General features: G+C 33.5%; 1 protein-coding gene and 1 long non-coding RNA gene across 2 annotated transcripts in view; one reads left to right on the plus strand and one right to left on the minus strand.

Annotated features, from left to right (window-relative positions):
* LOC149085456 (uncharacterized) overlaps positions 1-14,807 on the minus strand; it is a 130,780-nt gene that overhangs the window by 11,026 nt on the left and 104,947 nt on the right. The window contains exons 24-28 of the mRNA XM_089233471.1: positions 13,871-14,065; positions 13,119-13,256; positions 7,058-7,249; positions 6,582-6,713; positions 5,683-5,865 (exon numbers count right to left, since the gene is read on the minus strand). Of these exons, the coding sequence (XP_089089597.1) occupies positions 5,683-5,865; positions 6,582-6,713; positions 7,058-7,249; positions 13,119-13,256; positions 13,871-14,065 (840 nt within the window). The remainder of the gene's footprint in view (positions 1-5,682; positions 5,866-6,581; positions 6,714-7,057; positions 7,250-13,118; positions 13,257-13,870; positions 14,066-14,807) is intronic.
* Positions 1-14,807, plus strand: part of LOC149085457 (uncharacterized) — a 45,374-nt gene that overhangs the window by 7,005 nt on the left and 23,562 nt on the right. Inside the window, exon 2 of the long non-coding RNA XR_016192850.1 lies at positions 9,597-9,710. This is a non-coding gene — a long non-coding RNA (uncharacterized LOC149085457). The remainder of the gene's footprint in view (positions 1-9,596; positions 9,711-14,807) is intronic.

A 14,807-nucleotide genomic window follows, 5' to 3' on the forward strand; every position in this document is an offset into this window, starting at 1 on the left:
AGGGAGGGTTGATTTTACAAAATAATATTAATAATAATAAATATAAAATAATGAGTTATACACTAAATAGGGTGACCACATACATCCTTTATTTTGTCCTGTATTTTCCGGAATAGTTCCGATTTTTTTAAATAAATTTACTGGTTTGTCCTATTTTTAGTCAAAGTTTTCTTGAATTTGTTATTTATTCAAAAAACGTTGATACAGGTAATTTTCAATGGATTGATTGAAAAAAAAATTCAATATCATCATATAAGTGTTCTGAAAATTTTATGAATTATTGAGTTTTGCTTGGATGGGGGGGGGGGGGGTGATTGGTGTGATCATCCCCTCCCCCATAGATCCACACCTGGTTTATGGTATTACCACTGACATTCAACTTTCACTTCATTCCAAAAATTAGAGCCGATCTAATAAAACCAATGTCAGATTTGGAATCAGTGCCCCAAAAGCACCCTAAAGTCACCAAAAATTTTTTTAGAACAAAATCAGTATTGAGTAGTGTAATCAATAGAAAAAATCTGAAACCAAAAATTATTTTGAACATATCAATTCATAACATAAGTTTGATTAAAAGTTCCCAATTGAATCATTGTTGTTATTTTACTGTTTCCACCAGTCACATTCATCAAGCTACCAGTTTTACATCCGTCATTGAAGCCTTTTACACGTAACAGTTTCGATGAAAGTAAAAAAAAAATCCAAAGGAAATATTGCGGTTTTATTGATCAACATGTAATCTGATTAAAACAACCTAAAATAATGATCACGCAGTAAACACAAATACAAATACAACGCCACAACAGGCAAAATGCCCAACGAGGTGGCTGAGAAAAAGATGCCCATAAAAATATGGATGTCATATATTTCAAAAATAGCAACCCAATTAAAAATGCAATTAACAAAAATTGTAAACAATATTTACACATACACACACATACACACTCTATGCACCTTCCCTCAAAAAATTTGACTTGATAGTAACGATAAACAAATTAGCACATTTTGGCCAAAACAAATTACCACAAAAAAATTTCAAACAGATCCTCATTCGGCTAACACTTTACAAATCTAGCGATAAATTTGCTAACATGGAGGACAAAGCTGGGGGAAAAAGTGCCAATCGTGAACAAAGAAGGCCGAACTTGGCTCCTAATGGGATTGAATATTTCAGTTAATTTTCAAGAAGTGACAACCCGCTGCTGATGGAGAAATTTCTGTTCGTTCAGTGTTTGGTGCATAACTGACCATTAGAAAAATCACACGTCACCAAATTTCAAAAGCTTATAACTCACTTAATATTCATCTGATCCAAAAGCGGAAAACATTTTTCTATATTAGTTTTTTACACGGAATCACATGTGTAATTATTGGGTAGTCGATAGTTACCACCCTTTATATATATATAAACAAGGTTGAATCTTTGCGAATTGACGATGGTGATATAACATCTGTCCATTTGGCGCCAAAGATGGTGAAATGGGCGAGAGTAATAGAACATTGAATGGATACCCCTTTCCCACAAAAATAGACTTGCCCATAAACTGGCAGACTGGCGCTAATGTCACGGCCATAATCGCTCCTCACTAGAGTTTCTCTCCCGGGATCCCACACCTAAAATGCACCCAAGTATTTTCCAGGAACTGTGCCGCCTTTCCTGCGATCCCATAGCAAATGAGCCGATTATTGCTAGCTGAACACAGTTATTTTAACCGAAAATAATTTTTGGGTGTTTATGTTACTTTAAGATATACCAGGTACATTTTCAGGCTATTGATACTGCTGTCATCTTTGCAAGGCTGTAGCAAGGGAGGGGACTTGGGGGAGGGTCTGGTCCCCTCCCCCACAAAATGTGAGAAAATGATTGAAAAAAGGTAAAAGATGGGCAAATCAATTGTTCTATCACTTTGTCCCCCACGAAATGAAAGTAGCCCCCTACGAACAAAATTTCTGGCTACAGGCCTGCATCTTTGAAAGAAACAGACATTCACGAACAACTTGCAGGTTACTCTAGGATGTGTTGTTACTCTAGGATGTGTTACATTTCTATGGCGCCTAGAAAGGTTTTTTAATGAAAATTCAAGGAAAAAAAACAATGGATGACTTAAAGTATCTGGGAAAGAAAGATGTGTAGATCGGTCAAAATCTTACTTTACATACACTATTGACAAATGAGTGGGGCGGAGAAACATCTGTATTCATATAGGCCGGTATATGAGAAATTCTTCTGTAGATTTCTGACAATAGAGAGGTAGAAAAATAGTTGCGGAAAGACAGCCAAGCCTAACTATCCTGTGATTTTTGATACTGTATGAAGCCTCCCAAGTTAAAAAAAATTGACGCTTTTAGCAAAAACACTGCTTTAGGAATAACTCGAAAACTGCAGAGTTTCAAGTTCCTTTGCTGTTTAGTCACCTGGCATGAGATACTGTTTAAAACGAACATGATTAATAAAATGTTACAGAAAGTATGTGTGATCTACAAAGTTCAATGAATCTCATCAAAAAGGTCCAAGGGTTTCTTGAAAACATGAGGTTTAATGATGGATTCAATGGTGTTATTACAGACACAACAGTACTTGCAGACAAATAAGTGTGCCCAAGGAGCATAAAAAAGCAATTATCTTATGAAAGTGAGGATGAACATATTGGGGCAAAGATTTTTTTGGGAAAATCTTTGATTCTGGGAAAATATTTTTCAAAGTAAATTTTTTTTATGTTGTGCTTGACAAAGCGATCACATCACTGAAAGAAAGGTTCCAGCTTATTGAAAACCACAGCAAAAGTTTCAAATTTCTAAATCAAATAGACCATCTGGGAACATGGGATAAAGAGGATTTGAAGAAATCATGTTTGAATCTTGAAATTGTGTTGAGTGATGAAGAGGAATGTGGCATTGATGGAAATGATTCCCTTCAACGAACTCCAAATATTTGAAACTATATGTTGACCTTCGGTACCTCTCCAGCCAAAGCCTTATCTTTCATTACAAAAAATGGCTTTGTGGATTAATTTCTGAACGTTTTTGTAACCTTAAGAATACTGCTCACTCTATGTGGCCAGTGGCGAACATAGTTTTCAAATTTAAAACTAATAAAGACTTATTTAAGATCAAATATAAGTCAAGAACAATTGAATGGACTAGCTTTGATGTCCATTAAAAATTACATTCTCAACGAAACAGATATGGATGCAATAGTAAGGGATTTTGCCAAACTGAAGGGTAAAAAATTCTCTTTATAACATGAATGGTGGAGTAACATCAGAAACAAAACATTTCGACTTATGTTTCAGATGTAACTATCAAAATAAAAGTTTTGATATACCTTACTTATTTGATATGTATTCACCTTACTTATTTGATATGTATTCACCTTACTTATTTGATATGTATTCACCTTACTTATTTGATATGTATTCACCTTACTTATTTGATATGTATTCACCTTACTTATTTGATATGTATTCACCTTACTTATTTGATATGTATTCACCTTACTTATTTGATATGTATTCACCTTACTTATTTGATATGTATTCACCTTACTTATTTGATATGTATTCACCTTACTTATTTGATATGTATTCACCTTACTTATTTGATATGTATTCACCTTACTTATTTGATATGTATTCACCTTACTTATTTGATATGTATTCACCTTACTTATTTGATATGTATTCACCTTACTTATTTGATATGTATTCACCTTACTAACTTTTATTAAATTCAGTGGATGACAGTCAAGAGATCTTCCTTGTTAGTGGTGTGTATTCAATAAAAATTGCTAATATAATTATTAGAACTAACCTTAGAACTTTGTTCTATATTCATTCGGCTTTTTTTTAATGATCATTTGATCATTTTTGTCGCACCACTGCCATTTTTCTGCACACGAGGGCTAATTAGACCGGGACCTACAATTTATTGATGATTCCGAATGGCAGGCTTGTTTTTTATACTTTATATATTTTTAATGCATTTTCTATTAGTTGAACCTTTCATTTTACATAAAATTGTTCAAAAAATTTCAAGAACAGAAGTGGAGGTAAATCTGAAAAAAGTTTCTGAGTTCAACATACACAGACGTGCCAACTTTTGGAATCCAGAAATCTGGAGATTTCCCTGAAGGAGGCCCCTCCCAACTCATGGACCGATCAACAAAAATTTTCAAAACATTTTTGGAAATTTTTTTTTTCTATATTAAGAAAATGTTCCAACCCCCCTCCCCCAAGTAGGTTCTGCATTGTCCCTGAGCAGAATATAATTCAATGTCAGTCTTTTTTTCCATGCAGAATAGAGATATCACATCTACATACCATTCATAAAACATAAGTGTTTCCTTTCGTTGATGCTATCAGTGATTGATAATCTTGGGTTACGAACTCTCAAAAGCAGTTTTATATTTTCTTTCTGACGACATATTTAATCAGAGGAGAAACAATTAAAAAACCTCAAAATACAAAGCTGCTGATGAAAAAACTTATTGTGTTTTACGGCATGGCTGTTAATGGAACACAAAAATGATTATACAGGAATTTCAGCAACCAAGGTAATCCCCCTGATAAATGATTGCCGATAAATGCGATCACTAATACTTTTTTTATGGCTGCTTGACGGAAATGACCACAGCTGCCCTCTATGGGTGTTTTCCCTAACAATGACAGTAGTCATTGAAGTCATGACAATGTGAAAGCTCGCGGAAAATCTAATTTTCTGCCAAAACCCGGAGAAATTTTAACAAATCCAGTGTCTCCCACCTAAATCCACAGAGTTGGCAGGTCTGCATGAGTTAATTAGGCTTGAGTGACAATAATTCTGATGATGATTGGCATGATAGTTCTGCTCACAACGGACTGTGTTAGGTTACTATATGCATTCATATCAATGAAAATTTGTATTAGCCGAAGCAGAAAAATAATGAAAAAATCTTTAGCTGAAAAATTTATAAGATGAGGCATTTGTTAGCCAAGGTATCATTGCATTGATGAGGTGGTCATAATGAAGGGGCCACTCAGTGTATATCTGAAGAAAGAACAATTTCTGTAGTATTGAAGGTACCTCTCATAGTTTCATAGTTAAATACAGCCATCCAGAGAAACTAAGGACAATCCATAGCAATTGACTAGTCTGGATTTCCATAAACTTAGGGTCATTTGGTCAATCTATAGATATAAAAAGAGTAGGAATTTTCTTGAAAATTTCTGGGAATTCTGGATAGGAACTTTCTAAGGGGAAAAAAACAAGCCAAGACAGTGTAGAGAAAATGGAGGAAGGAAATTTGATAGCAAATCATAACTGGAACGTGATTATTACATTTGAGCCATTCTGAATCGGCTCAAAACTTTAGGGATTGCTTTGTAGGGCCTTGGTAGCAAAAGATGAAGATTACATGACATTCACAGGGTGGCCATTTTACTGAATTGCATGGGCACAAAAGAGTCGTTATTAGAATAAATTTTTGTGGTCTGACATTTCTTTCATTCATGGTGGTTTGAATGTGGAAGGGAGGAACTCTAAATACTTCCCCAATAATATTGTGTATGAAAAAACAGCTGCAAGAAAAAGGCAGGGTCAAAATCTTTTCATGGAAATCAAATTATTTTTCATGTTTCCGAATGAGAAAAACTGTCATTTCAATTTATGAAAAATAAAAATTATTTGTTGCTATAAACATCTTACCTTTGTACACAAAAGGAGAACCATTCCTGAAATACACAACAGCAGGTAAACTAGTCACACCATATCTACGCCCCAATGAACTATCTTGTGTTTTAACCATTTGTATGCCATATTCATCAGTGAGACCATCAATATGTTCAAGATGCTCTAATGCTTCATCAGAAGCTTTAGTTTGTTGTTTATCTGAAGGAAAATTTTAGTCTTAGAAAAATTTTCTTATAAAAAATTTCTATAATTTGCAAATTTGCATTCATCTATGTATATAAAATAACATGTCCTAACTGATTCATCATTGCTGAGCCAAAACCGCTGAAAATATAGATAGGAAATTTGGTCAGCTGTTTGATTTTATAATTTTGAGGCTTACTAAGAAGGGATGTTTCAAAATTAAACCCCTTAAGTTTAATTTTAAGATTACCAAATCTACGTGAGTGAAGCCGTGGGTAATAGATAGTAATAGCACCCCCCTTCAACTCCCATACTCAAATATACATAAGTACAATTAGTTATAGACCCATTTAGCATGTGCCAGAGCAGTATAAATTCATACATATTTCAGTAGCACAGATTTTAAAACCACCTGTGTGACAGTCAGGAGTAAACCTGTAAGCATGGAACATCTGTGCTACTGAAATATATGAAAATTTTTACTGTTCTGGCAGATGCTAAATATGTCTAGAACTAGTACTTATGAATATATTTTTTTAAATATATATATATATATATATATATATATATATATATATATATATATATATATATATATATATATATATATATATATATACAATTTTATTCTATTTATTTAAAAACTTGGGCAAAAATATTAGTCATGAAAAAATATAATTTTGTATTCTTACACATACATACACAAAATATTTTTAGAAATAGGTGCTTACAGAAGACAACCACTAAATAGGGTGTGCTTTCTATCAGTTTGTCGCACATATCCCTGTTCACAGTTTCAATGGTATCTTCTGATTTGGAATGGATCAGCCATTGCAATACTTCTTCTTCCGCAGAAATATCACCTACAAAAATGTAGGAAAAAGTATTTATAGTTAAAATTTTATTGAACCAAAAATTTTAATAGCACAGTGAAGCTTCTTTTTTGCTGATATTTATTTTTGATTGAAACCTACAGCTGTCAGTAATTGTTATCAATTGTTGCAGTCAGGGCCATCTTGAGAGCATTGGGGGCCCCCGGGCCAACTGATTTTTCTTAAGCCCTACCTAGCAAACTCTCAAAAATTTCAACCACACATCATTTTTGTGAGGCAGATATTCTTTTGAGGCCCCCAGGTCTTCCCTGGGTGTGCCCATGCAGTAAGATGGCACTGGTTGCAGTAAAATTTATTTTAAGCTTGTACTTTACCCTCATAGATACTCGGTATATTGTTTTCAAAATAAATTAGAGCAGGAAATTTGGTTATTCCATAATCAGCAGCAATGCTATCATCTGTGGTCTTAACAAAGAGAATTTTGTGCCTGTCAGTGTCGTCGTCAATGTTTTCCAGATCAGCTAGAGTGGCTTGGCATTCTGGACAATCTTCTTCATCAGGATCATCTGTGAAAAATATAGATATAAATATTTATTCCTTTATAAGATGAAACCCACTACAATAGTAACATATATAAAAATAAATTTCCCTACAACATTTTAAAAATCTTGTTTGAAATTGCTTCCAATCTTATGTTGAATTTCTCTCAATGCAACAACAGTAAACTGCAGTAAATAATTATACAAAAATATATGTTTAGGAGATTTTGAAATGACCAAAATAATAGTTTTTGTAGAAAACTCAAACTACAATGATAATGTTTTTTTTTAAAAATCTTCTTCAGAATTCTCTTCAATCTATTCCAAAGCTTTTCACTAGTTTTTTTGTTGGTCTTCAGACACCTATTAGTATCATTATTTTGTACCACCTACCCTCTGAAATTGTTAATGATGTTGCCACTGCATGCTATTTTCTATGTAAGACTCAAATATAGTGTGGTAAACTACTCTACTGAGTAGTTTACCACACTATATGCACAGCATGAAGCTGTAAATGCATGAGAAACATTTTTTCTTTAAGAGCATCATTATTATGCCTTGCTACATTTCATGTCCATGAAGAGTAAATTATATAATGTAGCAGCAAGAGAGTGTGGAGATCCAACCTATTATTGTAAAAAGCAGGATTTTTCCCTTTTAGCCAAATAGTCTGCATAATTTAGTGAGTAGTTTTTCTCAGTCAACAAGGCACTAACGCTTAGAAATTCTAAGTTTTTATTCTTACCACATTATCAGCCAATCAGAATCAGGCTACTGTGACGTTGTAAAGTGTACCTCCTGCTGTTACGTTTGGCAACTTATCGCCAAACACCAGCGTCTATTAAAGATTTCGCTATTATTTCGTCATTACGTCTCATTTGCTCACACAATAATATTACAATGATATAATTTAACAATACTATATAATATAACGATCATAATAATAATGATATATATTATATAATAATAATTATATTGACACGCAATAAATAGAGTGGCTTGCTGAAACACAAGTTCTATGTTTGGTTTCCTAATGAATCTATTATCATTATGAACCAATAACAAAGGAATGGGTCGGCACTCTATGAATCAATAAATGATAGCAGGGTCTCGCTTCGTGAGTTGTTATTATTGTCAACTTGATGCAACTGTACCACATTTGGATTAAATCAGAAAAAAATGAAAACATTTTTTAGTGATTCAATAAACGATAACTTATTGTACGGGGGTGGCCCCCATTCCCCTGTATCACCAAGTTCACTGTTTGGGAATAACCCCCCACCCATTCCCGTGCATCCAACAATTTGTGGTGAATTACAATATAATAAATCACATTTATCCTGTGCCATGGTTAAAAGAAATTGAATGTAATAAGAAATTAAATTTTTCAAACGAAGATGTTAGGAAAAAAAAATTGGACGGCTCGAAGGGACTCGAACTCATAACCTTCGTTTTAAGCATCCCGTGAACTTCCCACTGTACCAATGGTGGTTGACAAGCTGAAGTTGAATTTAGTATATCCATTATTAAATGTCGCCAGGAAATATGGTGCCGCCAAATGGATCAAAAGTTGCAGTAGCCTCGCGGTCTGCTGTGATGTTTCTATGATGTCACAGTTGCTTGACTCTGATTGGCTGGTAATGTGGAGATCTCAGAATTTCTAAGCGCTACACAACAAGGCTGGTGCAGTAGGTCCCTGTATAATTTGAATTGGAATGGGATGCAGCAGCCGTGACCTACTCCTGATTTCTTTCATCTACCTTATTACTCCATAATGCCCCATTTATGATGTGAATATATATTTTATATGTTTGCAAAGTCTTCTATCTCTGTTGTCAACATAAAGCTTTGCAATAAGAGCAACTTTGCCTAATGATATTGGGAAAGAGATTTTTCTAGATGTTATGACAATACAAACCTTTGGGAAGAAAAGTTTTTTTTTCTGGGAACTGAACCCCAGAGATACAACCTTTTCTTTTCTTATAACACACATTAATAGTATGCTGTGCTGAGTGGAGACATTGCAGCCTTCTCTTAACCATAGCATAAACTGTCCATGTGGCGACAGTGTAGACAATTGTTTTCTCGGCTCATAATAGCATACACTCGCCTGTAGGCAAGAGGACCTGATTCGATTCACAGAGGGAACAACTTTTCTTCCAAAGATTCAAATCAGCAGAACATCTAGAAAAATCTCTTTCCCAATATATTATGGGCTGAGAAAACAATGCCTCTCTCATTAATAATATTGATATGTGCAACAAGTTCATAAACTAAAAATTGAAGATCACTTCAATATATGATTGTTACTTGCCTAATCAGACAACAAAACCAGAAATGGATATAAATTCTAATTTTTGTTATTTTGTTGTAGCACTGTCATTTTCTGCCACCAAGGGCCTACGATTTACATGAGGGCAACACCCCCAAAGAAGAACTTTCTGCCTTGTTCTACAACAAGATCTCAGCTGATTGGAAATTTTCTGTGGTAAAAATTCCCATAATATTATTCTCTACACTTTTCTTAAAATTGTTTAACCTGTTCTGTGATGTAGTTAGTTTTCTGTAAATATTCTGCTCTGGTTGAAATATAATTTCAGTTTAATACCTCTTCCAACCGACAGTTTTCTATATAATTTCCCCCATATGTCTTGCTGAGAAGTTGGTGTGCTAATGTCCAACTTCTCCATGTTAGGAAAAATTATGAAAATTAATGACTTATCTGGTATCAAACTCTGGACACCACTAAACATCCTTTGGTACAGTAGGCGAGTATCTTACTCATCTGCGCTATATATAACACTCAAATCAAATATATATAGGAAAATGATGAAACTTATAAATAAAAACATACAAAAATGCAGTCAGTTTAGATAGAAATGAATGTATCTAGAGAGAGCTAGCCATATCAAATAAATAAATAAATAAATATCATTGACCCAAAAAATAATTTGGGTCTCTAGTAGACCTACAGATATAATAATTTATTTTTTGTTTTAACTTTGAGCTATTCTATACTCAGAGCTCAAACAATTTACTTTCAAAAATGTATATAAGCATAGCTTGTGACAAATTGAAAAAAATTTAAGGCGCCAGCAAAATTTCATAGGCACCATGCAATTTTTTTCCAACAAAATCGGTCCAAATTAGTGTATTTTTTGGCTTGTCCAGAACTAACGGACAACTTGATATGCTAGATGACAGGCTGGCATAATTTCCGATAATTTTGTGCTGTCCTTTGACTTTAATTAAGTTATCATACAAAAAATATTAGGTGCCAATCCCAATTTTTTTAGTTGCCATGGTGACCTGGAATTTGTCCAGCCCTGCATATAAGCCCTTTTCATATTAAAATAAATAGAACATATTAATTTTTTTTTGTTTCAGCATAAAATACTGTGCACACCACTTAATGTGATCACATTGGCACTCAGTATTTTTGATAACTATATTGGAAGCTATTAAATCACTCTATCGGCCCATGGTTCCCAGTGCAATGCATATACCCTACAAAAGGGAAGGTGGGGGGGGGGGGGGGCAATTCAAAAATTGGTTATTAACAGGAAATTTAATATCTAATTTAATATTATAATTAAATATTATAATTTATAATATTATGATTTAATATCTAATATCTATGAAAATATCTGCATTTCTTATGGCTCTCAGGGGTGCCTTATATACAGTAATATATATATTGTTGCAAGTGTGAATTTAATTTAGCATTTTTTATATCACCACATTGTTTATCAAGGTGTTTGAATGACAATTATACATCACATGGGATTATGAAATATATTGTTCATTAAAAAATATCATAATTTGTGATGTCCATTAGACAGTTCCATTTTAACGCCTCGCAATGGTTGAAAAACAAAAATGCAGGATTTTAGCTTAATGGAAAAAAAAGTACAGTTTTGGAATTTAAAAAATGAAACAATTGAACATTTTGCAACCAGTTATGTAAGAAAGAAAAACAGAGTTGTCTAGTTTTACTAATCTGTTTACCATATGTTCCATTTGACCAAACAAGATTTACGAGTCCCGATATGATCACATTAAACAGCGTGGACGGTACTTCCAACAAGATTTTTTAATTTTGATGAGGCTTTTTTAAAGGAACTTCAAGAGAGTATGACCGCAACATTCTTCCACTAGCCAATGTATGTAGACCCTTTATTCATGATACAAAACTTACTTATTGTGTCAATAATTACTGACAGATAATTTATGGCAGCCAAAAATTTTTAATTTCAAAACATTATTTTATTTGTTTAACCTGTTATTTCAATCTCTTTATGGAGCACAGTTTGGGAACCGCTGATCTATCGATATCCAAGATCTATAATAGACTAGACCTTATTGAGACTTTTTTTACCTTTCATATGCCTCCACTACAGGATATCCATTATAAACACGTTATCGTATATACATAGAACCAATGAATAAAAACACAAGTGGAGTATGAAGATAATTATCAACAAAGGAGGGTAGGGACATGTCCGCACATCCTGGAGTAGGGCCCCTAGGCTGGAACCTTTATTGGGCCCCAGGGTCATCTAAAGAGCATCGTGGAGCCCTGAGCCAAGTGATTTTTCTGAGGCCCTTACCTGACAAATTCGCAAAAATTTCAAGGGGTTCTCATTTTTGTGAGGTACCCTCTTCTCTTGATGCACCTAGGCTATGCCCAGGTAGGCCCATGCGTTAAGATGGCACAGGAATGAAAAGTCTGGGCCCCCAGACCAGACTTTTCATGAGCACCCTCTATAGTGAATTTATAGCGTAAAAAAACAAAAAAGGCAAGAATCGTCCCGGACCATACCCATGGGAAGGACATGGGTAGGGAACATCTCCTTTGTGACCTCCTACATAGTCTGTAGGGTGATAATTATAACTTATAGGGAAGCAAGTCTGGCTCAACCTTACTTTCAAAATTCGTAAAAAAAATTTGGACAAAAAAGATAATATTAAAAGGAAGTCTTGATAGTTCATTTTTCATATGTTGGGATATACGTCCAGTCTATATATATTGGGAAAGTGATAACAATATCCAATGATAACATTATCCATAATTCCAATAAGCTGCATCTACTGAATGTTTTTTATTGCTAATATTTGCATTATGTATATTTCATTCCTTCAAATTATCCAATGCTACCAATGAACATTTTCAAAAAAAGGATGCAGAATTCCAAGAGGGGTTTAAGTTTTTCCCTGCAAAATAACACTATAATCTCGGCTTGACCCCTCCCCTCCTGCATACGCCAATGCATAGCTCAAATGCATTTTAGATCAAATGCATTAATTATCCTCTAAATTTCTTGTGTGAAAAATAAACATTCTTTTCTGGTAGCACCAATAACACTCATCTTGAAACCATACCAACTGAAGCATAAATGATGCCTCAATATAATGAAAAAGTGTCTCTATGATAATATTTTTTCTTGACTTGCAAAATATTGTTGATAAAGATTTTATTTGGAACTTGCCCCTTTAACCCTTACAGGTTCATAAGGTTGCTAAGAGTAAATATTAGGTAACTGTTTATTTTAGATTATTATTGATTTGACAGTTCTTTTTTTTAACGTTCCCGTTTACATAATTGTGTTCGACATATGTTCTATTTTGACATTCTGTATAAAAAATGCAGATAAGGTCATAATTAAAAACAACAATCATCAATTTTAAAATGGGGAAAAATGTTTCCCTTAGTCGTGAAAGGGTTAAGAACATATTGAAGGGCAAATTCCAAAGCTAAGCAGAGGAAGAAAGCAACAGCTTTTCACAGATAAAATGGTCAGATACAACAGGTAGCCATGATCTGTACTAGTATAAATAAATTAATTCATTTGTGAAACTCTCAATACAGTTCATTTTCAATTTTTGTTGTACTTACAGAACAATACAGCTAAAAAATCAGCTGTCTCTATGAGTTCTTCCAACTCATCACCATCCATTTCTTCAATCATATCACTTCCAGGATCCTTCTCTGATTTAAGCCAGCTCAAAATTTCATCACCATTTCGAACATTACCTGCCAAATACAAATAAATTTTAATTAAAATATAAACTATTTTTGTTGATTAATATACAGGATGCATAGGCAACAGGGACTATGAAATTTTACTGGCAAACTGTTGATCCTAGAGGCATACTTCTGATTAGGAAAAAAGTACCCAAATAACGTGTAGTACTTAAATATGTCATTTATGTTTGCAAGGGAGCAAATGAATTTTTTATAACGTTTCCGTGTGCCCATTCGGGAAAGTAAAATGCTTCTCCCACATTTAATGCTGTTTTTTCCAACTTTCCCCCATTTTTGAATTTGAATATCTCAGTGAATATTGCACTTAGAAACATGGAATTTCTTTAGTTGGCACCAGGAGACAAGTCAATAACTTTCTAATAGGGTTTTTGGGCACACGGAGATGGCATAAAAAGTTAATTTTTTTTATTTTAATAACTACCCAACCCCTTGCAACATGAATGACATATCTGAATACTACACATTATTTGGATACTTTTTCTAATTGAAAATATACCTCTAGGATCAACGGTTCACCAGTAAAATGCCATATGCCGTTATCTATGAACCCTGTCTATATTTTGATAATATTTAAAATAAGTAAATACAATGCTACATTTCACCTGCAAAGACAACTGGATCATCAGTATTGCCGTATCTGAAGAAAACAATAGATGGAACACTAAAAACTCCCATTGATCTTGCAAGTTTTGGGTCTTCAATTTTTACAAATTGAATGGATAGTTGCTCTGCATCATCATCAATTTTTTCAAGTTCTTCAAGAGCTTTAACACATCCTCTGCAATGGGCCTTCCTGTCTGAAAAGAGGAAGAATAAAATAATTGTAAAGCAACTTTATGTTTAAAATTCTTTTCTGACAATAAAAGATAAATTTTGATTATAATGTATTTTTCAAATATTTATTTTATTTGATATTACATATCACTCACTGTATCATGTCATTAATGTATTTCTTATACCACAGATTTTTTAATATTGTCTTATTTATTGTATTCTGTAAGGTATTTTATTGTTTTCATATTTATGTAACCCTACACTTATGATTTTTTTTGCAAGGGAAGGGGAAATATTTTTTATGCATGCTGAAAAAAATATGTAATGACAGCCACAGGGTTGTTTATTTTAAACCATACTGATTTTAGCCAGGTGGCCTTTATATATTTTCTCCTTGTATATATCATTCTTACAACATTTTCTAACCTTGGGGTACATTCTAATGGTATATCTTGAAGTGATACAAGTGTTTTTTTTTTTCCAAAATTGCATAAAAGTAGCCTGAATATATATATATTTTTTTATATAAAATATCTTAGTTACACTTAAAAGTTATATACAGCAGCCAAAATTTCTTATTCTTACCATATTTTCTAACCTTGGGCATTATTCTATGTTCTATCTTTAGCAAGTTCATGAATGAGGATTGCATCACACATTTTATACAAACTGGGGTATTATTTCACACAGGGGATTAAGCGAGGATGCTAAGGGTGCATTGCACCCAGGCAGCAGATTGTAAGGGCAGCATCCAAGGTTTTTGTT

This window comes from Pholcus phalangioides, unplaced genomic scaffold, assembly GCF_987345545.1.
Source record: "Pholcus phalangioides strain wild (caught in Gottingen) unplaced genomic scaffold, Ppha-v1.0 ptg000007l_1, whole genome shotgun sequence".
Classification (NCBI taxonomy): Eukaryota; Metazoa; Arthropoda; class Arachnida; order Araneae; family Pholcidae; genus Pholcus; species Pholcus phalangioides.